General features: G+C 43.3%; 2 protein-coding genes across 2 annotated transcripts in view; one reads left to right on the forward strand and one right to left on the reverse strand.

The window, feature by feature from the left end:
• Positions 1–15,816, reverse strand: part of LOC126528483 (quinone oxidoreductase-like) — a 30,903-nt gene extending 15,087 nt beyond the window's left edge. The window contains exons 1-3 of the mRNA XM_050176361.3: positions 15,595–15,816; positions 11,601–11,753; positions 8,265–8,440 (exon numbers count right to left, since the gene is read on the reverse strand). Coding sequence (XP_050032318.2) covers positions 8,265–8,440; positions 11,601–11,753; positions 15,595–15,687 — 422 coding nt within the window. The 5' untranslated portion in view covers positions 15,688–15,816. The remainder of the gene's footprint in view (positions 1–8,264; positions 8,441–11,600; positions 11,754–15,594) is intronic.
• Positions 15,817–15,919: 103 nt separating this feature from the next.
• The window catches only part of LOC126528484 (uncharacterized), a 134,854-nt gene continuing 124,756 nt past the window's right edge, over positions 15,920–26,017 (forward strand). Inside the window, exons 1-2 of the mRNA XM_050176362.3 lie at positions 15,920–16,358; positions 16,486–16,581. Of these exons, the coding sequence (XP_050032319.2) occupies positions 16,497–16,581 (85 nt within the window). The 5' untranslated portion in view covers positions 15,920–16,358; positions 16,486–16,496. The remainder of the gene's footprint in view (positions 16,359–16,485; positions 16,582–26,017) is intronic.

Below are 26,017 nucleotides of genomic sequence, written 5' to 3' on the forward strand. Positions count from 1 at the left end.
TTCAGCTGGCTTTGGGAAATTTCCAGCTAGAGGTGCTAATTCCAATAGGAAATCTGACTAAAAAGCCTATTTCCAGCTGGGAATTCCTATCCCATTTATGTGGGGTGCAGTAAGAGTGGCATTTTTGGTATTGTTGAAGGGTAATATACTAGTACAGGTGACATCATTTTTCTCATTAGTGCCCCTCACCAGGTCTGGCCATTTCAGCTGACAAGCACAGAGCACAGATTGCATGATAATGATCGTGTCTGGAAAGTATTACATCGCTACGCACCGCGGAAAGATCTGATCGAAATTTCAAACCGAATGCAGTTTTTCCAAGCCGGAGGATGACGTACTTGCGTCCCTGTGCCCACGTACTCGAGTCCGCAGTGTGACGTCACTCATGGCGACACATGACTTCAAGAATTATTCAAGAGGACATCCGTTATCGGTGCAATCTGTTGCTTGAATTGACAAACTGAAGTTTAGAGAAATAATAAAACACACAAACAGAATGTCTGCGTGTTTTTTTTGTTTTACTTCGCACTGAAGCAAGAGAGATATGTACTTCCGTTTCGTCTGCTTGCTCCCACGGTCTGTGGTCATGTACGCAGGTACCGAAACTATGCCATTTTCTACGGTGTTCCAGCGCGTTATCATGCTCTGCGATCCGCTTGTTCAGGATTGGTATTCGTGTAGCACTGAATTATACCGCTAGTCATGTGTCCTTGTGCACAGTGCACAAAATCGTCCACTGCGCGAAACGATAACAGCTTGCACACGACGCCACCAGTGGAAGTGCGCATCACCGAAAAAAAAAAAAGCGAGGAGAAAAAAAGTGAAGGCGAGGCCCGTGACGTATGTGTCACGCGATCCTCGAGGTCCAGCATCGGAGAATGCAAGGAAGGAATTTCACTTGCGAAGGCTAGACGAAGCGAGTGGAGAGGGAGTCTCGCTATGCAGTGGAGCCTGCCTGCTGAGATCATGGGTTTGCAGCACTGAAATATTTCTATCTCGGCTATTAATGAGCCGACTTGAAAAATTTTTGCGACAGAACGCTCCCTAGAGGACACGTAACAATTTCCAGCGTATAACCAAAATCTGCTATGGGGCCTGGTGAGGGGCCCTTTAATATGCATGTGTAATAAACATGCGACCTGTCTGGTGACTTTCCATAACAAAAAACCACCACCAAGACAGGACAGTATCAAATGCTAGTAATTCTCTTCACTGAATAAAAAAATGTTTTGCCACATTTCCTGCAAATTCAGAATCATTAAAAGCATACCAGAGTGCACGGTACAGGTTATAACGATTTTCTACTCTTCAGTGAGTTGTGTTGAGTTTACAGAATACGGACTTCATGTGAGAACTCCCTATTACAGATATATGAGAACACCGACTACAGTAGAGCCTGGTTAATACATTCTGAAAAAAAAAAAAATTGCACAAGAAAGAACACACTAACTGGAAAAAACATACGACCTGAATTAAGTCACTACAAGAATTTGGCAGACTCAACTGTAGTTGATGTCTAAATAATGCTAAGTGTTACTTCTTGATCTAGAAAACTCTCAGAGGCAGACATTAGTTGCATTAGATGTCAAAATGAATGTTTGATTAATTAACAAAGTTTTTCTGATTAACTTTAAACTGATAACTTTACAGCACACTTTGAAGTTTACAAATTGTATAGCCAGTGACTTCGAAAGCCATATCCACTTGGAAGGAATTCTGAAGATGACACCAGTTTCGAGATATGTGTTCCCAAAATTTGCAACGAAATGCATAGGTTTTCCAGTAAATTTGTTACCTTAAATTCATAGAGACTTGATGCGTAGTGTTAAAAATTAAGTGGAACAACAGTGCATCTTATCACAGGTTTGACAGCGCTTATCTTAAAACTGTTGCTCATTTCAAGTTTGTATATTGTAGGTACACTAAAGTAATAAGTTAAAAAGTTGATTAGTGAAATTTCATCACTTAGTCAAAAATTCGTTTTGATTTTCAGTATTATAAGATGTCTGCCTCGTTTGAGTAATCCAGCTGAATGAATAGATTTGTGCTATATGGCACAGGAAATTTTTACAAATTCTGTTAATATAAAAAAAGAGACACCCAATATATTCGCAGCACACAAACTTCATTGCTCAAGTAGTCCTGACATCAAGCATTCAATATACATAGTGCTCATAAGAATTTACAAGTTAAGGCAAATAATTAGTTTATTATCTACAAAGAAATCCCATCAGGCTGTCAAAGCACATTTATGTTTAGCAAAGCATGACCATGAACCAATTATTTTTTAATGATAGACGTTCATCACAAAAGTATGATCAACAATGCCAAAGAGGGCAAGTGATTAGAAGAGCACAAAGAAATGATGGTTTGTTTTCATGACGACTGTTTTATCTTCACGGAGAGTGCGCAGATGTCAGTGTTGTACGCTAAAGCTAACTACGAGCTTAAACAATAAGGGGAGATTGAGGGGCTTGATTTTATGTTAGCATTCTGCTTTTCAGAATTTTCTTACACTAGACAGCACTCTGCAGGAAGAGAGGAGTTTTGCAAAACAAGAACATTAAGCCAGATAAAAGCACTGCACATGAGAAATGCACAATGCCGAAGATAAATTACTGCAAGTAATGTTCAACAGCGAAATGAGGCACAATATGGTTAGCCTGTAATCATAAAAGGAAAACAAACATAGGAGTGGCGAAACATCATACAGTCTTATGCCTCTACAGCAAAATGCAGACAACAGTAAATGTAGGCTGCTTCTTTATAAAGACTGAAGTTGTTGTAGCACCTGATAAGGCACAATAAAAATGTGTAAAGAAGCGAGAATTTATTGCCAGCTATACCAAAGACTACAAAAGCTCAATAAACCCCATTAACTCGAAGACGCAAAAACCAGACAAAACTTTGAGATAAGCGGAGTTTCGAAATAAGCAAAATCACAAAAATAGGAACCCGCAGGAACTACGCGGAACTTCTCGAAAATGCCGCCAGTAATATTCTTGGTCACTTTCGCATGCATCGGCACCAGGCAGGTCGGCGTCTACAGGCAATGTTACTACTGACACTGTGCCAAGACAGCACGTACAGGGTCAAGACGATTGATCCTAAATGCAATATCTGAGGCCAGTCATCCAAGCATAACTGGCTCCAGACATCCAAAAAGCTGACACGGCTACTTTCTGCATCGTAAGGAATTCTGAACAATTTCACCACTAAAGTCGAAACTGAACCGCATAGAGCACAATTGTCACATCTTTAGCAGATGCCCACAAATAATGTGGCACTCATTATGCCTCGCCCTCGCATGAGTACGAAGCGAGCGTCCTTACAAAGCTGCGATCTCACTGAGACGCTGTGGGCTGGCATACTGGCTTCTTTTGGGTGCAGCATATGTGGTCTGATTGCATCTACTAAAAGGTGCCGGTCATCTTGCTCAAGGCCACACTTAATACTGCAACCACATTGATGCATCCCTGACAGTGTCTTATGTGGCAGGAGGAAAAAAAAATTCGGTGGAGGGTTTAGCGGTAAATGCAAGAGAAATACGTTTGCATTATGTCGCACCTCTTTCATGTCCCGGATTTACGATTTAAACTGCATTCGCCACATTACGAAGTGTTCTCAGGAGCCCACTCATCATGTTTGCTGTCTCTTTGAGGAGCGAAGTACAACTCACGGTGGTCCGAAGCAGAGCACCGTCAGTTGCACTATACATTATACGTGTGACCACGTGAATGGCTTCCCATGCTTCAAACACACACAGTTTTTTCCACTATGACAGTGCTAATGCTAACACATTACAAAAAGGACTTCGACTGCCAGCTCACCGTTGCTGTGCAAGGCCAAAGCAATGTGGCACTGAGCAGCCAAGTGAGTATGCGCGAGCGATGATAGACAGAAAAAAGGGGGGAAATAAGTGGGCTGTGCGGCCCACTGCAGCACTTGGCTCAGCTAGTGAGGTGCCGCTTGGTGAAAAGCGAGCATATGCGATGCTTCTAACACTGCCAAATTGTCTTTTCCCTGGTATATTTGAAGTCAAGACTACCAGATATCCGGAGTGCAGCGCAAAAATATTACTATTACTGTACTCTATGTTACTGTTACTGTATGTGCTGTGTTTACTGCTTCGTTACACAGGTCACAAAGTTGCAAGCACACTCATTCTGGAGGAATTTCACAACCTGTTTTCGTTTCTTCATTTTTCACTCAGAGCAGATTATTTAGCGCACAGCTCTTAAGCACCCGTACCTGTGTTGAGTGTCGGCGTGCCTTGGCACCGTTGGTATCGTTGGCGTCACCGAGCAAATGCGTACACCTAAGATGAAAGAGCAAACGCAGAGCGCAGCGGGGGACGAAAAGCGAAGAGAGCCTGATGAGCAAAGCGGAGGAGGAGGCTGCAGTGAAAGCATGAGGCGGAAAGTGGAGGAGGACGGTACGGCGCAAGCGTCAGAAAAAAGGCGCATTGCCGCTCTGTGGCGACGATGGCTACCAGATGGTGCCAGAATGTAGTGCGTCGTCTGTTCACTGATGGCATGTGGCGAGCATGCCCAATGATACTATGTATGAAAACAAAGCGCTGCATTAGCGGAGGTCTGTTTGCAGAGGCTGCTGTGAATTGCGCCCACCCGTCACCCACGCGCTGTCTCTCGCGATCTTTCGATTAGCGAGGCAGTCGTGTCACAGTTCGCCCCATTTGCAACGTGCTGCATGAGACAAGATTGTCCACGCAAGCCAATATATCGCAAAATAAGAACACGTATAGAGCTGCACTCAAACTTCACACTAGGGAGCATCGTAATCGTCAGTGAATTTTTTGAAGAGTCATTAATCGGTTGTAGACAGTAGAATTACACATTTTTAGATGAACTGCTTGTCAATTTGGATATTGCTCGCATGACGGATCACAGTGTACAGTCACTAGCAACTATGTTCCACTTTTTAACTTTTCACTTGTTCACTTTAGGGGTTGTGTTGTAATTTCAGAAATGGAGTTCACAGTAATGAAGTTGTACCAATTCAGTAGACACCCTGAGACCAGCTCCAGTTTTGTGATGTCATTTCCCTGTATGCAGTATAACACACGATGGTGTTCCAGTAAATCCTTTATGGACAAGTGTTGCCTATAGGCATCACAAGAACAAAAAATTGTTTTTTTTCTTGCCGAGTTTCGATTTTGAATGCGGAGTTTTTAGCTAAATGAGTTCCGTCAGCAGCACCAAATTTCACTCAAATCAGAGTAGCGTTTATCTCGTGAAAACATTTCTGCGTTTTTCATAGATTCAAATACGGAAATCTAAGTGCTGAGCTAGAGCTTCCTCTTAATAGACATTTGTATTTGTCTAGTGAACTAGACATTACAATTTGTCATGCAGGGAATATCTTCTTCTTGAAGTAATCCACACAAAGAGGCAGGACTATGCCATCTGTCAGAGATGCATGGTTCTTAAAATTTATGCTGATTACGAAATAAATCCAGCCATTACGTCCATCACTGACTCTACAGCCTGTCACAGGGAAAGCAAGGTCAGTTGGCCATTGCCAACAATGTCACTCTGGCCTTTTAAAGTGATAGTGTTAAGAAGCTCATATCGAAGAAAATCTGGTGTCGGCGTTGGACGTCGTTTCGGCAAAAAGACTTTCGAATCACGCACACCCACGCCCTGCATGTGACGCAAGGAACTTACTAAACTAATTGAATTTCTCAAGCTAAAATATGTGGAAAAATCGTAAACTACGACTTACACACAACCTACAGACATGATAACTCTCTGGTTGTAATTTGACAATAGAAGAATACATAATTCTGTTATGCAAAAATGCAAAGAAACCCCTTTTCTATCGTCTCTACAATTCACAGACTGGCCGCAGCGTCTGCCACGTCTGCATTTGTGTGCGCCGGCGCGTGGGTGGGTGTGTTGGGGACCACAGAGCGGCATGCCCAGCACCTTGCAATACCTCCAGCTGGCGCTCACCTCCGCCGCATTGCGGCCAAAGAGGACTCAGTTCTACCACAAAGCCTGCATTCGTGCATAGCTTTCACGGCCAGCGTTTCCCGGTAAACATTACGGTTACATATGCTCCAGTTGCCAGCAAGCGTGAGAAGCAGTCAGGGATCTTTGAATGCCATTGCATTCCACTCTTAAAGGCAAAGCTGAAGAATCTTCCAAATTTTTTTCCTATAGGCTGTACAAACGTGCTCACATGATGTGTACACTGAATCCACTTAATTTTCACATTGTAGTCCGAGGCTACCGCTGGAGTCACAGCCTCTTTATTTATTTATTTATTTATTTATTTATTCATTTGTCTATTTATTCATTTATTTAGTCACTTACTTACAGTGGCTCTAAGGGCAAACCTGCCAAGAGCATTGAGTGACAAGACCACACAAGACGCAGCATAGAAATGCATTATTTTTTACAAAGAACATACATAATGTAACCAAGGGCACAGAAACAGGCAGAACAATAACCTTTTACATGATGACTGCAATGAAGTCAAACATAGTATTATGTTAATAAATACTTCTTCAATATAATAGAATCAAAGAGGCAGTGCACTAACAATGCACACCCAGAGGTAGTTCTACTCATGTATTGTATAACGAAAAAATTGAGATTTAAAAGTATTTATTCAGTATATGTATTCACATACCTTGTGCATCAGGATTTATAACGAAGTAGACAGTAAAATCGAACTGAATAACCCTGACATTGCCCTAGCGAAAGTGACTAACAAATGGAACTGCTACGATGGAGAAATACGCCGCAGCAAAATGGAAGCAAAGCATGCAATCATCTGCACTTATTACTTTTATGTTTTTGTAAAGTTAAAGAGCCTAATCTGGCAGGATATATTTGTGATACTTCACTGCACTTGACTTGACCCAGCGATTGTTTTCACTGAAGTATCACTGTCATCATTTTATCATCACTTTTCTGAAAGACACGACTGATGTACTTTAACCTCTGCAAACACTGTCATCACCTTGATAATCAAATTGTATGCACGTAGCAAACACTATAGTACATTCTCAAATTTATGCAAGCAGCACCAAATGCACTGGAATGCGTGATGACAAGTGAATAAACAGCAGCTAAACTCAAGTAGTGTTTCAACGTGGCAATTGCCAACCGTGCCCGCTGTTATCACTGTCGCCTAAGCGCTGCATTGCTTTCCATACACACAATAAGCAGTTAGATTATTCTCATTCAACATTTCTGCCAGTGTTTCTGCAGAAATGGTGTTTTATTGCCTCATTCTTATTTTTTTTAAACTCTTACTACAGATGGCACTCCTCTTCTGAGTGAATTCCTAGTGCACAGAGAAAAGTCAGTGAGATAAGCAGCACAAAACTCGAAAGCTGCCTAGCAGCTTTCTGCTTGCTTATACGTGCCCACTGTAACTTGTGCCATTGACCCATGCCAGCTTTGTGAAGAGAATTATCTGATCTGACAGCCCTGTTGGCTGCTGCCATAAAAGACTTTGCTACAATAGGAATGTTATCTCACAGAAAGACGTTACATGTTGATGCTAAAAACCACTATCAAAGGGTTCTTAAGCCACCTTTTCAGGCTGTCACCTTTCATGTCCGAATCCCCATTTAGTAGTTAAGACTACAGAACCCTGCCTCTTAAAGGCCTCAGCAGACTTGCGTATGAGATCAAGAAATCTAGCTGCACACGTTTACGAGACACACAACAGGAACATGAACATGGATGAGAAATTGCATTGGTGTTCCTAATGTATATGTGTCTTGTAACTCTTTGCAGCGCTGTTGCCCAATCATGTTATTGCAACCAGGCTCAGTGCAAGCCTTAACCACTGTATATGAGAACTTATACAGCCTGTAACAACATAATAAACGAGAACAAAGGACATGCAGCTTTCAAACTTTATTTTTTATGTAGTATGTGGCATATAAATCCAGATCAAAGCCAGTATCAACATGAATATAAAATGAAAGCTAGTAATGGGATCAATGCACATTATGAACTTCAATAGAACAGAATATTGCTATACAAGGTCGAGCGTGTTAATAGCACACCAATAAACCTTACAACGTTTCTACTTTTTTAAGGCCAACTTCACAAAGCTCCTTGTCCATAAAGTCTGTCTACATTTACCAGCACTTCTGGTATATCATTTCCTCTGCATTCACAAATGGCAGGTGCACATTCTTATAAACTGCCTATGTTTATGAGCAGCTTCGTTATTACAGGCCCCATTATCTGTCAACTGATGTGAACTGGTAGTCTCACTTGAGCACGATTGCCCGGTAAGCCGTGAAGTATGGGATGCCGAGAGCGGCTCCCTTCTCGAAGGACATGCGCTCCGGCAGCCTCCAGACGTCAGTGTCGCTCACCAGGCAGTACTGGGCGTACGAGCCGTGCGTGTTCTTTGCATCTCGGATTGAGAAGAACACGCGCTCCCCACGCTGCACAGGGCATTGAGGAAACATATGTTCAAACACTCTGGCAGTGACATTGCATATCAGTGCTTCTGCATGTTTAGGGGCTCATGTCAGTTCTATTCTACATACACATGACCCACATTCTACAAGCTCACATCTCACACAGAAACACACATTGACCTTGTGTGAGAAAAAATTACTACGTTTTTCCCCTGCTGGCTCAATAATATCAGTAATACCACCTTCAGCAACGTTTAATATAGTCGTAGCTCAATATAATGAACACAGACATAATGATTTGGTGGCCATAATTAGGTAAATTTAAAATTCTTGCACCAACATTGGTGTGAAATAAATATATAACAGATACAACAGATATTTTTCATGTCTGCTGTGAATTCATTATAATGAGTTTCTACTACACTGATGGCTTTAGTTGTTTCTCCACCAATGTGTTGCCATTGGGACTCTGCGTTATCAATATCATAAATTATTTTTTATTCCCCCAGATCTACTATACTGTTAATGTTTTAGTGCAGTCTTAAATAAATACTAGTAGACTAACTTTGAGCCAAACCCTGTTAAGCAGAAGCCTCTCATAAGCTGAACAATTCAGGGATATTGTTTACCTTCCCACGGATTCAATGCACGTCTTCAAGCTGAGCTTGCAATAAAACAGATTTTGGAGGTTACATCATTTTCATTTTAAGTGATGTTCTATGATATTAACAAACACATAAAGGGGCAGGAGAGACAGTACAGCTGGGACAGGAATGACATTGCCATGCAAAGATGAGGTAGCTATCACGAGCTGAAAGATAAGAGTTCAGGCAAGAAGCAAAGGGCAGTATGCCTGTGACAAAAAAAAAAAGGGGCGTAAAAAGCCAATTCATTTGCTGCCAAAGGAAGCAATACTGGACAGGTTGAGAGAGATCAATGGACTGATACCAGTGAGTTGCCAGCCTGAGTGCATTTACATTTTTGGGTAGGTGTTCTCAGGCAGCGGCACCTGTGGCTACCTCAAATCTCAGCTGAGTGAATACACAATCGCACTCGACGATCAAATGCATTGATTGCAATAACACAGTCTCCTGGATTTGATGAAACTGCGTTCACTTTTTCCTCTAGTGATCGAAAGATGGCAAAACACTCTGATAATGATAAACAGTGGACAATACTCAAATCTTGAATTTCATACAAAATTTGCATGGCATTGAGAGTGTAACAGTTTTTAAAAGCAGGCATTGAAAAACGAGGAGCAAGAACTGAGAAAAGAGAGGAATTCCCTATTAACAGAACTCAGCAGCGAGTAGATGCTACAGAAATATAAGCCAAGCATGAGCCATTAGTGATTAAATTTTTGCCAAATGTCTTTCTAAGCCTGATCTAAAGCTACTTGCTCCGTACTGAATCACCTCTGCTCACCTCATTTATCACATTGAGTGGCACTTAAACATATGCGTCTGTATAAACTTGCAACTGCATCTAATTACACTTGCTGTATGTGTTTCCACAGTGGCAGCTATCCTGGTTTCTTCCATGGATATGTCCATACAGCTATCACCACATATACAGTAAAATCTCGTTAATTCACTACTAGTTAATTCGAAATTTCAGATAATTCAAAGTAGCTGCCGCAGTCTGTCCAACAATGTATTGAAAGCAATATGTAACACATCCCACTAATTCACACTGAAATCCACACCGCCACCAATACTTCGAGCTCTATGCCATCGTGGATGGGGAGTGTGCTAGTGCGCGTGAGCATGTTGGCGACGCTGGCATCATCACGCGGGCCACGCAGCTTTGCTTTTTGGCTGCGCCAGTGATTTGAAGTATAGGCGTTGTTGTTTGCGCCAATGTGACGTAGCGCATCTGCGCGCATGCTCACGTTATGTCGGAGTATATACGCACCTTAACCGAGCGATTTTTTTCTCCTACTTCCATTAGTTTTAATTTTGTATAATTTGAATTTTCATAGCATCCCCGCAGAATTTGAATTAACAAGCTTTTACTGTAACTGGCTGCATTTGAGAACCTCTCAGTAGCATCGGTTAACTGTGTGAAGATTGCGTATATATTTCTCTAACATCTGTAACAGCGGTAAAGCGTTGACAACACCAATAAAGTATTCTAGCACAGGCATATTTCTTTTAACCTAACATTGCCATTACCAGAAAGCTGGGTCCTGTGTTTGATATTGCCAGTGGCATTTTCATTTAAGAAAAAAGTGATCGTAAAAGGGTGATTCAAGGTTCCAAAAGTTATTTTAACATTAGCTGAAAGTACAAATATATTTTGTAAGCACTGCAACAGCAAACTCAGGGGAGCACATTAAATGTATAGCATGCATACGGGGTAGCGCAGAGGTTCTTCCTCAGCGACCCCTTATCTTTTTGTTTGCAATAATCTAAAAATATGAATAACCTATGCAACTTATAGCCACTCTTTCCTACAACACGCTCTGAATGTTTATGGCACATACCACAAGCATCAGCAGCCTAATCTTCACTGACAACGTGGAAAGTGTGACATTTGCCTGTTTGATGCACTTTGCCTGAAACTAAGTAACGAACTGTGTTGACCATGGCTATCAAGTGTAGAATGAAATTGAAAAAGCATGAACTGCTGCAGTTTCCTAGAAACATTGAGCTATAAGGGATGCTGCAGCACAGGGCTACTGATTAATTTTGACCGCCTAATGTTTCTTATCAAGTGCAATAACTTAACCACAAGGCGTTTTGAAATTCCATTCCCACAGAAGTATGGTCACTGTGGCCAGCATGTTGGAAAAAAAAAGAGAGAAAAGCTTGCAACAGAGAGACAAAAGCACAGACAAATTTCATCATGAATCTGGATCCAAACAATTTCTGTCAGCCAAAAAAGTTTTCATAACCCAAGAGCCATGCATAAGCAAAGCACTCCTTCAAAGCCAAAAAATGCGTCTTAAGCCAACACACGCAGTCCCCAACTCAGAGTGCAATTCTCGCAGTACGTCACTCAGCACCACTCTGTGCAGTCAAGCCAGAATTAAATTTTGTTCTCGTATGGTCAGCATTCGCAGTCAGCTACGTACATGCTGCCACAAACGGTGCAAGGTAATTCAGTTCCAAGCTTCTATGCGAGACCAACCAAAGCAACAGCCTCGTGCAAGTCTTCGTTTCACTAATGCCTCGCACCGTACCTTCACGTTGCCAACTCCCTCGCCGACCTCTTCCACAACACCGGCGCCATCCTTTCCTGGTGTGAAAGGCACTGGGTAGGTGTAAGCGAACATGCCTTCTCGGATGTACGTGTCGACGGGATTGACGCCGGCTGCCTTCACGCGAACTAAGACCTGCATGCAAGCAAAAGGTGTAGCGGCAGCATACACGACTGCACTGTGAAGCAGACAACAACGTGCAATATCAAGTTGAGTGTGCTTTGTCGGCCTCTGCACTTCACATGGCACTATTGTACCATTTTCTTTGAGGACAACCTACGCACAGTGGGGAGCTAAGTAAAGCAGGTTGACACAGCTCAACACCCAACACAAATGGCACAGAAGGCAGTACAAAGAAAAAGAGATATGAGCCCATATATAATTGTTTATGCTACTAACAGTGGTTGAACAAGGGATGTCTATGAGCCCTTATATAATTGTTTATGCCACTAACAGTGGTTGAACAAAGGATGTCCAGGCTGGAGCCAATGTTTTGGCAAAGGGAACTTGGCTTCACCCTGAGGAAGACCAGTCCCATTGTCGAAAAGTTGCCTCCAGCAAAAGTCCTTGTCAGACCACTGTTAATCATTCCAAGCCTCCATCTTCCTGTGAATTGTTGTCCTGGTTGCTTATGCCAGTTTTTTGTCACACAGTGTAGGAATTAGGCGAAAACAAAAGCGATTAACAGAATAAACAACTGAATTAACGAAATTATTGGTTGAACTAACACCCACAAAGAAACATCAAGGACGAAGCGAGCGATGAATGACCATGGCAAGCACAGTAGCTGTCGGTGAAGCGGAAATGAAGCAGCTCTCACTCAGCTGCTATTTATATATATCATACAGAAGTTTCTCGATAACCCATGTATGTCACAGTGCATGTTAGTGAATGAACCCGAAGCTTCAAGGTGAAGACACACTCAGCTGATAACAGCACAGCTTTGAGAACATGCTGGTTGCACTGATGTGCACAAGTAATGCGAGAACTCAAGCTTCGAAACGTAAATGGTAAGACATTGCTTCAACGGTAGTAAAAAAAAAAAAAGTAAATCCACATACATCAGGCGGCATTTCCTTTGCACTGTCCTTGGTGCAGTTTGTGTCAGTGTGAATTTGTAGTTGCATCCACAGTAACACGAACGGAGACCACAAATGTGTATATTCATGAAACTGGCAATCTCAAAAGAAAGCTCCATAAACAATCACGAAAAATTAAAATCTTGTGCTTAATGTCAGTGCAGAGCGTGCCAGCAGGGTCTATAATGGTGGGGTCAATGCTTGTGTCATCATCTCAAAAAGAAGACCAATTCCGCTCTATGCACTCTAGCATGCTATGTACACCTCTGCACAAAATGTTTCTAGCATGCTGTGTATACCCTGCATAAAATGTTCAAAGGGAATGCTCTGTAGAATCAATGCTGTTCCAGTGCACTGTAGATATGGTCTTGTACACCATTGCTCACACTCTGACAGCAATAGGCCCACGGAGAAGAAAAGTGTCTTTACTTCCAAGGTATTTTCAGTAGTACCACCGCTATGGAAGAAGCACTAAATACAAGTTCATGAACACTCATTTGTGGCGCAGATTGCATGTGCGCACACGAGTACACAAGAAACAGGCAATTGAAATACAAATTGACCAATTCCAACTGAAATGGTACAGTATCATTTACTTGCTCTTCTGAAAGGTAATGACAGCTATATAGCACTTAAGTGAGAATGCAGCTCCTTACCAAACCTCCATTAAGCAAATTTCATCTTTGATGTTCACACCAGAGCACTGCAGTTACATTCTATTTGCCCTCAATTACCAAGGCATGCCCATAGGCCAGTTTGCATAACCTAAATTTCCTGAAAACTTTTCCGTGCACTTGCCTCCAGCATTTCTGGCTAAGATATCAATAATAATATAACATCAACAGCAACAACAACAACAACAACAATAATAATAATAATAATAATAATAATAATAACAATAATAACAATGATGTTTATTGCCACCCAAAAATGCAGAACAACACAAACAGGCCGGTCTAAGCCTCAGCTGGCTTGCAGGACCATGCCTGCCTATGAACATGATACATACGGTGAATGAACTACAGCCATCGATGAGACATGCATAGAGAACAAGGGAAAAAATAAATGACAAGAAATGAAAAAGAAGAACAAGATAACATGTGGTTATTCTACCTAAACAATTAAAGAATTTGAAGCAGTAAATATTATGACGCCAGAGTGTCAGAGCTAACTAATTTCACCATAGGAGTCTTCAATAATTCTTTCAGGGTGCTTTTCGAAGTCACGTTAAAGATAATGGTAATATTTAAAAAACAAAAAGGAACTTGCATGTAGCCCGTAGGGAGCACCAACACTGCACAGCTGCAGCTGGCATTTGCCTTCCTGTAAGTGTGTGACCGCTTTACAGCTGGCTGCTTGCGAATCCACACATGTTTTACTGGTGTAGCGTCGGTGCACTTATTTTTATATACACGAGTGCGATTTACAGCATGTTCAGAAAGTAAATGTTCAAGTTGGACATAACGCTCAAACTGGATTCGTTACCAATTTATTTTCAGACACTACATTAGCCTGTATAGAAACCTGCAGAAATGAGACAGTTGTGCATGGGCACAATTCCACCGACTTTCTCTGCCACCAAAGTACAAATCACAGACCGTATATATACCACGTCCACATGTGCATGCCGACCTCAGACTATGCCTTCTAGCCTGTAAAAACCATCTTAATTTCGGACACATGCCCTAATTCCTCAGTGCTCAGCATCCCTCATGTGCTGACTGGAAAAAAAAAATGAGGCGATGCTACACACAGGCTCTATTTGTGTGTCACCCTCACACCTCATTTCACAGAAATGTGGAAGTCAAGGCAGCAGTGCCAGTGAACATATAACAAATTTATCACTGCCCCGGTTCAGTTGGTGAGCCCATAGAATGTATTGCACTTGCTGTAGACTTGCCAACTGCTGAAACTATATCAGCAGATAGGATCGTAATGCCACCCAAGCCAAAGTCAGCATCCAAGGGTAGCCTATACAGACATATATATATATATATATATGGCTGAACGGTATATCGCTCCTCCTCTCTTATACATCTCAGCTATAAATTTTATTCCATCCCCGCACGAGCCATATCCCTTCAATAAAGACGTTTTTACTACCGGTAGTCGAAGACCTGGCTGATGTACAAATTTTTATTTAGACTGCTTCCCTTGCGGCATAAAACGTTCGGTACGACCAAGTTATACATGCGGCTGATATAATTAAAAGTCTCAACAAAAATATTTATCCCGGAGCAACTCGATCGTAATAACTCGACCCGCGACAATCGACATCAGACGAGAATACCCGTCGACCGACTCACATCATATATATATATAGCGCAAGTCAGAAACAGCTAGGTTTTAAAAATTATTTCTGAGGGCATGTATATACGCGCGCTGCACTAGCTAGGCCGGCCTACAAAACAACGCCAACCTTGGCGGCAGTCAATACACAGATGTATTAATTCTTCGCAATATATGACGGTCGGTTCGAGTTCAATGGAAGCCGGGCTGCAGCTGTCAACATGTTTCTGTCCGATCGAGAGGAATCACAATTAAAATGATATTTTTCCAGCAAGTGGAACAACCCGTGCTCCAATAGCTATTGTTTTGGCGGCCGGTATGCATCGGCTCCAATAGATGACCTTGCCGCTCGGTAACTGGGCAAATGAATTCAAGCGGCAATGTACCGGATGCCACAATTTTACGCGTGGTTACTCGAAAGAGGCACCCATACAACGGCAAGTACGGTATCATTACGCTGGCTCATTAGCGCGATATCAGGGAGCAATAGCGCAGATGTTGTCCACCCATTTGCGTCAACTGCGCGAGTTGATCGCATTTCGTGTTGTCTACGGTGCGACATCGTACGTAGGGCATCCAAAAGCAGACGACGCGCGCGCGGACATTACCTTGCGTGGTTCCACTTCAGGGACCGGCACTTTCTCCGAAAGCTGAAGAACTTGAGGACCGCCTAATTTGTTTACTCGGATTGCTCGCATCATCTTCGTTGCCTCTGCAGTTCTCAGTAGATCGTCGAAAAGTAGTGCTCGATAGATAGCTGACCTCGTTATATTGGCGCCGTAAAACGAAAATGATAACAGGATAACAGGGTTGGTTTCCGAGGCATGGACCGAGGCGTCAGAAATGCTACTAATGTGTGAATCGCAAACATACTTTTTATTTTTATTTTCTCATGGTATTTAATGCACTGTCACAGCGTACACATCGCTCGCAGTAAGCAAAATATGTGCCGTTGCTTTTAGTTCAACTATTGATTTGTTAGGTCGTGTTATTTGTTTCTTACTTCTGTAGTTACCAAACTCTTCCATAAGCCGCCGCAAGTCGAAACAAGTCAGGCTCAGAGAGGCTCTTGCGGTTGTTGTTTTAGCTTTTTTGAAGTAGCGCTAAATTTGTTGTGGGTAGATTTGCAACTGCAATTTATTTCGCACGCGAGCGAGTCTGCGCTTAGTGGCGTGCTAGGCAAAACAGATAGGCAAAAACCCTTGCGCGTGAGCGCCTGCAAGCCTGCCACCCTGTGCAGAGGAAGAAAAATAAACAAAGGAACAAGTTTGAATTGTGGAAGTAACGGCGGTGTTTCCGTGCGGCTCTTCAGTTACACCACATTTGATGCGCTTGAAGCAACTCGTCTTTATCCTGTGACTTCACTAACAAGGTAAACGTAAAGACGTGAAATCGCGGGAAAAGTTTGACTGCGTAAACTCTTCGAAACTTTCGCACTTGCGCGGTGTGTTTGACGTTGGTGTATCGAACGCTGATTTGTTTGATTGTGTTGGTTGCAGCTTGTGGTGTCATGGAGCCAGCGCTGAAACGAGAGCTCAAGGGCCTCAAGGGACGCATCACCGGCATCCATTTCAGTCCGGATGACAAACAGATGGGTGAGCTCGCGATGAACTTCGTTTTCTTCAAGCGCCGGTTGCCTTCGTGCGCTGTTCGGTTGCGAGTGGGTATTGCCATGTTGAAAAAGACTCAGCATCAACATCTCTCTTCGTCAGTTTATGAAATTTTACGTCTCGAACACACGTTTAATACATACGAGGGACGTATTATTGAATGTGTCGGATTAACGTTTGACGATCCGAAGTCTCGTTCGCGCGGGCACTTTCGCATTCCACGTGGTTCTGTTTTGTTTTGGCACTCTTATGGGTGCTCATATTTCATCGCACTCCTGTCTCACATCCGCCGCCTTGGCATATGAGCATCGCTGGCTAAAAGATTGCCAGGGGCAACATTGTACACTGCACAAATATTCAAGAAAATGGACGAGCGCACGTGTAATGCTGGAGATATGGGATTCGACACCAACCTGCGAAATATTTACCTTTGTGTCCACGTTCACATCGATTTACCTTATCAATTCGACCCGTCTGTTAAAAATGTGACGCTTAATATACCCTATGCTCCTTCTAGCTTCATTGTCTATTTCTTTGTATAGTTTTGATTTAAAAAAAAAAATAAGTCTATCAGATCCCAAAGATTATTATTCATCGCCAATAACTTGATTGTCGTAAAGCACAAATCTGCACAGGAAGGGACGCCACAGTGGAGTGCTTCAAAGTAATTCAAACCACGTGGTCTTTAACATGCATCTAAATCCAAGTACGCAAGGGCTTTATTTCTACCTGTTTTTTTTTTAATTGCATTCTCATCGAAATGCAGTCACCGTGGCCAGGATCGAACCCACAACCTTGTGGTCAGTAACAGAACTGCACATACGCTCGCAGCTATGGGCAGCTTATAAGAACCGTTATATGCAGCCAGCAGCACAGCAGCACAACTATAGCACAATTTGCAGCTGGGCGTCATAGCTGGGCGTCATAGCTGTTATGACACAAAATTTGGCGTTTGCTGCCAAGCTTGAAGTTGTGGGCTGTACTCCTGGCCGCAGCAACCACATGGCTTGCAAAGCAAAGTAAGCAAACTAAGCAAAGTAACCCCCGCCTTTAAATCTGGTAAGCGCTCCGACCCATCCGATTATCGCCTTATCTCACTTACATGCATAATTTGTAAACTTTTAGGACATATCTTATATTCCCAGATAGCGTCCCACCTCGACAGAAATTCTTTTTTCTTTAGCAAACAACATTGCTTTCGCCCGGCCTTATGCGAAACACAACTTTTTGAATTCACCACAGATCTCCACTTAAACTTAGATTCTTCATTTCAGACTAATGTAATTCACATAGATTTTTCAAAGGCTTTTGATCATGTCCCTCATAACCGACTAGTGTCCAAACTTTCATGCCTTCACCGCAACCCCCTAATCCTATCATGGATCATCTGCTTCCTGACAGATTGCCTCCAGTTCACCTGTGTTGGCGGTCGCTGTTCAGATACTACCAAAGTAATATCGGGTGTACCACAGGGATCCGTCCTCGGCCCACTCCTTTTTCTAATATACATTAGCGACCTCCCAACAGACATATCATCTACAATACGTCCATTCGCCGATGACTGTGTTATTTACCGTCGGGTCACTACTAACCCTGACCAATCCATTCTGCAAAATGACCTAAATATTATTGACAAGTGGTGCTCGCGCTGGATGATGGAACTAAATGTCTCCAAATGCAAGTTAATGCATGTATCACGTAAACCCTCTATATCCAAATTTCCATCCTCTTCAGGCTGTGTGAATTTATCTGAGGTCGACAGTTACCACTACCTTGGTGTTATCATCACTAACAAACTAAATTGCTCGAACCACATTCTACAAATAACAGCTAATACCTCACGATCCCTTAACTATATTAAAGGATCCCTCTCCTTGTCTCCTCTGTCTATTCGTAAACTAGCATATGAAATTTTCATCCGTACCGAATTAGAACATGTGTCCGCAATTTGGACTCCGCATCAAAAGTACTTGATTGACACTTTAGAAGCTACTCAATATCGTGACTCCCATCTTATCTTATCGAATTATGACAACACAATCAGCATTACTAACTTGAAATTATATATTGGTCTGCCCCTTTTAGCATCAAGATGTATAATTTCACAACTCTGCCTATTCCATAAATTGTACTATAACCTTCCTGACCTTCGTTCCTCGCTTTTATTTCCACCCGTGCGCTCATCACATCATCTATTCAATTCTTTAAGTATCCAATGCCTTCATGGTTCTGCAAGCGCTTTGAACAAATCCTTCCTTCCTGTTGCAATAGAACAATGGAACTCTCTTCCGGAATCAGTTGTTCTAGAGCGAAACCCTTTGAAATTTCGAGAGTTACTAACCACCCATATTTTCAACTAATTATGCAAAGACCTGTTGTTGTTTTTTTTCCAGTGCCTTTTCAGCTGTTGCTCTGTACATGACCATTCCTTCGATGTTTGTATTATTGTTTTGCTTGCCCCCTTATGTAATACCCCACATGGGGCCCTTGAAGGAATAATAAATGATGATGATGCCAACTGCACTCTAGTCATATGCAGGAAAAAGGGGGTGAAAGGAAAAAAATTATTGTGCGGAGTCCACTGCTATAGTTGTGAAGCGAAAAAACACACACAGGAAGACCACAAAAAACAAGAAAGAACTGCCGATTTTTGTTTTAAAGCGAAATATAAAAGATCTAATTCACAGTCCAAAAGGTATGTCAACAGCTGGCTGACACATTTCGGCTGATTTCTTCTTATATACAATGCTTCTACAATTTCTCTCGCTACCTGTTCTCAGGGGCGGAACAGCACCTGCACTTCGGCGAATCCTGGGTGGCATGTGCAGAGCTGACAGTGCGTTGCTAAATGTGATTGGGTTAACATCCTTATGTTGTAAGCATACGCTCTAAGGTGCTTGTTTGGACATCTTCCTGCCCGGCCTTTGTAGATGCATCTGCAAGTAATAGGTATCTCACATACCATTGCGCATGTGAATGGCACATTCTTGGTGGTGTGTGTGGTCGTGCAGGCCACGTGTGCACCGTTTTCACCCTGCAGGCATCTATCCACGTCCACACACACCTGGCCTAACCTGTATTTCTTCGTATTCTTAATAAATTCTGTCATTTGAAAGTGGGCTCTTTGTCCGTCACATTGTGTCATTCTTTCGTCCTGAGTCAGTTTAGCGCTACCCCTGCAACCATGAACAGCTACCAGCTCACAAAGTTTAATATGCTTCTCAGTGGTTATACGAGGTTCATTCGATTCACCTACAATTCATTGACTAGTTCAGGCATTGCTGCACTATACCATTTGTTTCAGCGGTGCAAGCGTGGAATCCTCTCCATCATGCTGATCGTTTAAAAAAGTGCAGGTAAAGTTCAGGCCCAGTTTCTGAACCTTCTGCACCACTGGGGATTATCAGTGCTCGTGGCCTGCAACGCTGACGCAGCTAGCGATTTCTCCAGTGGCATGGCAGCAAATACTACATGAAATAAGACAGTTCTGCTGAATGGTGTATTGACTGAAATGGCGCTGTTAATCGGAAGTGACGGTACCGATGTCCACAAGAAAAGTCAGTATTCATGTGTGGCCAAAGATTGTGCCCAGAGGCAGGCAGGAAAGGTGTTTGAATTTGAACTCAAAGTGGTTTCTTACCGCCTGTTCACAATACCAAAGTATATAGTTTTTGCCCACTTCACTAGCTTACGTGCCAACACTGCAACCAGATTGTTATTTCTGCTCGCTTTCACTGTTGGAGTGCTCGCAAGAAGCCACTGTCCATCACGTTCCGTATGGCTTGGCAGCCGCAAACCTGACATAAATGGGCATTCAATCACAGCACATGCTCGGAAATGCTAGCAACAAAAAGTGCGAGATGCAAATGTGGCAGTAGAAGACTTGCACCACATCAGCACTTTTGCATACACTTCCAGAAGGCCCTAGTGTTGCACTGTGGCTGCACTTCTGAACTGGCACTCCATAATCTTGGAACTGTGCAGTTTACTCATCGGAAAAATGCTGGCAGATCAAAGAGACCAACTATGCTAGCTCATAATTAACAAAAACAAACGATGTCTGACAAATGATTGATCTGGGGTGGCAATTCCTGCCCCCTGAAGTCCACGGGATGAATAATAATCCAGAGCCCTACCACTACAATGCCCCTCATAACCCATTGTGCAGCTTGAGGGTGTTAACTTTCAATTTAATATGTCCACATTTATTTTCTTGTCTACGTGAGAATTTTTATATTTTAAATGTTTAGAAAGATGATGTTACAGCAGAGGCAACCATTGTTACACTGACAGTTAAATGTGTAATAAAATGTGTTAAATGTACAAGAGACCATGTGTGACACATGTGTCAATATATATTCAGACGAGATTTTCAGACTATATATGATGCAGGTTCAATTCTGCCTTGCACTTGAGAAATGTTTAATGTTTTTTTGTCATTGAAGAGCGGCTCATTCCTATTGACAAAGCCGGTATCAGTGAGGTTCACTGAAGACCGGCATATACCCAGTACCCCAGGTTGGTGTCAAGGAGGTTTGTTCAAGAGCAGCACATACCCAGTGACCTAAGTTAGTGTCAGAAAGGTTCACTGAAGACCGGCACATACCCATTAACCAAGGTTGGTGTCAAAGAGATTCACTGAAGGCCAGCACATACCTAGTAACCAAGGTTGGTGTCAAAGAGGTTCACTGAAGGCCAGCACATACCCTGTACCCACGTTGTTGTCAAATAGGTTCGTTAAAGAGCAGCACACACCCAGTGACTCAAGTTGTTGTCAAATAGGTTCACTGAAGACCGGCATATACCCAGTACCCCAGGTTGGTGTAAAGGAGGTTTTTTGAAGAGCACCACATACCCTGTGACCCAAGTTAGTGTCAGAAAGGTTCGCTGAAGACCGGCCTTACCTAGTAACCAAGGTTGGTGTCAAAGAGGTTCACTGAAGGCCAGCACATACCCTGTAACCCAGGTTGTTGTCAAATAGATTCGTTGAAGAGCAGCACATGCCCAGTGACTCAAATTGTTGTCAAATAGGTTCACTGAAGACTGGCATATACCCAGTACCCCAGGTTGGTGTAAAGGAGATTTTTTGAAGAGCACCACATAACCTGTGACCCAAGTTAGTGTCAGAAAGGTTAGCTGAAGACCGGCCATACCTAGTAACCAAGGTTGGTGTCAAAGAGGTTCACTGAAGGCCAGCACATACCCTGTAACCCAGGTTGTTGTCAAATAGGTTCGTTGAAGAGCAGCACATGCCCAGTGACTCAAATTGTTGTCAAATAGGTTCACTGAAGACCGGCATATACCCAGTACCCCAGGTTGGTGTAAAGGAAGTTTTTTGAAGAGCACCACATACCCTGTGACCCAAGTTAGTGTCAGAAAGGTTCGCTGAAGACCGGTCTTACCTAGTAACCAAGGTTGGTGTCAAAGAGGTTCACTGAAGGCCAGCACATACCCTGTAACCCAGGTTGTTGTCAAATAGGTTCGTTGAAGAGCAGCACATGCCCAGTGACTCAAATTGTCAAATAGGTTCACTGAAGACCGGCATATACCCAGTACCCCAGGTTGGTGTAAAGGAGGTTTTTTGAAGAGCACCACATACCCTGTGACCCAAGTTAGTGTCAGAAAGGTTCGCTGAAGACCGGCCTTACCTAGTAACCAAGGTTGGTGTCAAAGAGGTTCACTGAAGGCCAGCACATACCCTGTTACCCAGGTTGTTGTCAAATAGGTTCGTTGAAGAGCAGCACATGCCCAGTGACTCAAATTGTTGTCAAATAGGTTCACTGAAGACCGGCATATACCCAGTACCCCAGGTTGGTGTAAAGGAGGTTTTTTGAAGAGCACCACATACCCTGTGACCCAAGTTAGTGTCAGAAAGGTTCGCTGAAGACCGGCCATACCTAGTAACCAAGGTTGGTGTCAAAGAGGTTCACTGAAGGCCAGCACATACCCTGTAACCCAGGTTGTTGTCAAATAGGTTCGTTGAAGAGCAGCACATGCCCAGTGACTCAAATTGTTGTCAAATAGGTTCACTGAAGACCGGCATATACCCAGTACCCCAGGTTGGTGTAAAGGAGGTTTTTTGAAGAGCACCACATACCCTGTGACCCAAGTTAGTGTCAGAAAGGTTCGCTGAAGACCGGCCTTACCTAGTAACCAAGGTTGGTGTCAAAGAGGTTCACTGAAGGCCAGCACATACCCTGTAACCCAGGTTGTTGTCAAATAGGTTCGTTGAAGAGCAGCACATGCCCAGTGACTCAAATTGTTGTCAAATAGGTTCACTGAAGACCGGCATATACCCAGTACCCCAGGTTGGTGTAAAGGAGGTTTTTTGAAGAGCACCACATACCCTGTGACCCAAGTTAGTGTCAGAAAGGTTCGCTGAAGACCGGCCATACCTAGTAACCAAGGTTGGTGTCAAAGAGGTTCACTGAAAGCCAGCACATACCCTGTAACCTAGGTTGTCAAATAGGTTCGTTAAGGAGCAGCACACACCCAGTGGCTCAAGTTGTTGTCGAATAGGTTCACTGAAGACCGGCATATACCCAATACCCCGGGTTGGTGTCAAGGAGGTTTGTTCAAGAGCAGCACATGGCAAGTGACTCAAATTGTTGTCAAATAGGTTCACTGAAGACCGGCAAATACCCAGTACCCCAGGTTAGTGTCAAAGAGGTTCACTGAAGACTGGTGCATACGCAGTAACCCAAGTTGATGTCACAGTGGTTTGTTGAAGACCGGCCATACCTAGTAACCAAGGTTGGTGTCAAAGAGGTTCACTGAAGGCCAGCACATACCCAGTAACCCAGGTTGGTGTCAGAGTGGTTTGTTGAAGAGCAGCACGTACCCAGTGATTCAAGTTGTCAAAGAGGTTCACTGAAGACTGGCTACAGGAACGTCATTGCAAAAGCCAACCAGTAACTGGCGGATACAATGCGTCCATTGTGAATGGAGGAAATGATAACTACTTATCCGGAAGGTCTGGTCTACGCGGGACTCGGATATTACCACAAAAGGAAATTTCTAGGAACGTTGTCACCCAACATAACATGAATGAGTACATCTACACAAGGACAATTGTTGGCAAGCAGACATTTACTACTTGGAGCCAGGGGTAGTACTTGATGTGCCAAGATTGAAAAATTTAACCTTCAACAACAGCTGATCCACACATTGACTGTGGCAATTTTAATGGCCATAACGTAATTTGGGGCAGCATGCGCACCTGTGGGCGAGAATATAGGCTAGCTAATTTACTCGCGGACCATCACATTGAATGATAGTAGCATAACTTACCTGAAGGGACCAAGAGTCACCAGTTGCATTTATCTATCCTTTGTGTCAGTCTTTTGTTCAAGGGTTTAGCTGGGGCACTGACTTCGAGACAAGGGGCAGTGACCACTACCCAATTCTGATATTGGCTTCTGGTTTGCAAGTGCCTTCACTAAAAGTAAAAATGAAATGCACAGACTGGTATGCTTTTAGAGATACGTATAGCCGAGGTATTACAGCTGCAACTCGAGACGGCAAGCTAGTGCTGACAATAGCCCATTGTCTGAAGAAAACATCACATACTACATTTCGGCACCCTAATATTCCTGCTAATGATGAAGACTTATGAGCACCCTTGTGCTATCCGAAGACGTGCGGAGCAAAAAGCACTGCCTACTAAGGATCTTGAAGATCTGTGTGCGTCTCGACGGGCACAGCATCGAATAAGATGCTATCTCACGAAATTGTGTCGGCAATGGTGGAGAGATTTCTGCGTGACACTGGATGTACGTAAACCCGTGGCTATTATCTGGCGTGTCAGACGATTGCGGACACCAGTCCAGCAGTTATACCTTTCATCGCGCTCTCATTACACGAAGGACTAACTGTGAAACAAACTCCAGAAGAATACTGTAGGCTTATTTCTGGATCTGAGTATTGTCAGTAGTGTAATGGCCAGTCACGAGATGGCGCCATATGTCCATTGGTGCGCCGCCGCCGTTTCACGTTTTCAAAGCCACTCATGTATATTTTCTCCCTCTCGTTTTCTTTTTTGCTCCGAGTTCTTTAAACAAAATGGCAGCTTGACAGTTGTGTGTCGTTTCGTTGGCTTCGTGCCAAATCCACTCAATCCGCGACCCCAAAAGATCTGGTCACCCGTGAGTATCGTGAAACTGTCGGGAAGAAGTGACTGACAAGCGGTGTGTGCCTGTGAAGAAAAGTGAGAAGTGCGTATTTTTTTTTGTAAGAAAGACTGTCCGTCACGCGACACCGGCGTTGCTGCATGCTCCATGTTGGATGTGTACGGAAGACGCTCAGATACGTCCGGCGTGAGTACGGCAAAACTGTCAAGAAGTGACTGACAAAATATTTTCAGTGGGTGTTAGTGGCGACATTTTTTTCGGCTATAAGTGACCGACAAATCGTGTTCGCGTACGCTAAGTGAGAAACAGCCCCGAAAAGGAAGTGCGTTGACCCCCTTGCGTTCGAGGATCAGCGAACATGTCGGCGTTAGACGAATTTAGACTGCCAAAGTTGTCATCAGATAACTATCACACATGGTCAATAAGGGCAAGAGCAGCTCTTGTACAGAAGGGATGCTGGGAAGCGATCGACCCTGGATTCTCAAATAGGGAAATGAACAAGCGAGAAAAGCAGACTGACAACAAGGCCCTGACCTTTCTGTTCCTTATCGTCGAGGACAACTACCTGGACGACATCGGGACTTGCAGAACTGCAAAAGAAGCCTGGAATACGCTGCAGGAAATGCACTCAAGGTTTGGACTCTTGCATATACTCCAGCTGAGGCGCGATTTTTTCAACGTAAAAATGAAGAGAGATGAGTCAATGCAGATTACCTTGGAAGACTGATGGTGCTACATAGGAAGTTGTCAGATGCAGGCTATGCATTTACAGATAGAGAGGTTGCATTAGTGATGCTAATGGGGCTTCCTGACACATATGAACCGCTCATTCTGAATTTGGAACAAGACGAACAAACCCTCACGACCAAAGCAGTGAAGACAAGGCTGCTGATTGAAGAAGAGAGAAAGCTGCGTCGTGATGAAGATCGGTTAAGCGACGAAGACAGTCAGTCAAGAGCCCTGATCACTAAAGCTCGATTAAGGACTGAGAGCAAGCAACCCAATGAGAAGGTGCATCATCAACTCACTGTCAAGAAGGACGAAAAGTTTCGTCAATGCACCTCAAGTATGCAAAAGAAGAAAGTGCGGTGCTTTGCTTGTGGCAAGATCGGTCATATAGCCAGAGATTGTGACCAGTTCCAAAACGAAGGGGATGACCAGAAGAAGAGAAACTCATCACAGGCAAGGATTGCAGCACAGGTGGCTTTGTGTGCCAAAAGTGTGGTAACAGCGCTTCCTCATGTGTGGCATCTTGATAGCGGTGCTACAGATCACATGACATCGCACAAGGC

This window comes from Dermacentor andersoni, chromosome 9, assembly GCF_023375885.2.
Source record: "Dermacentor andersoni chromosome 9, qqDerAnde1_hic_scaffold, whole genome shotgun sequence".
Classification (NCBI taxonomy): Eukaryota; Metazoa; Arthropoda; class Arachnida; order Ixodida; family Ixodidae; genus Dermacentor; species Dermacentor andersoni.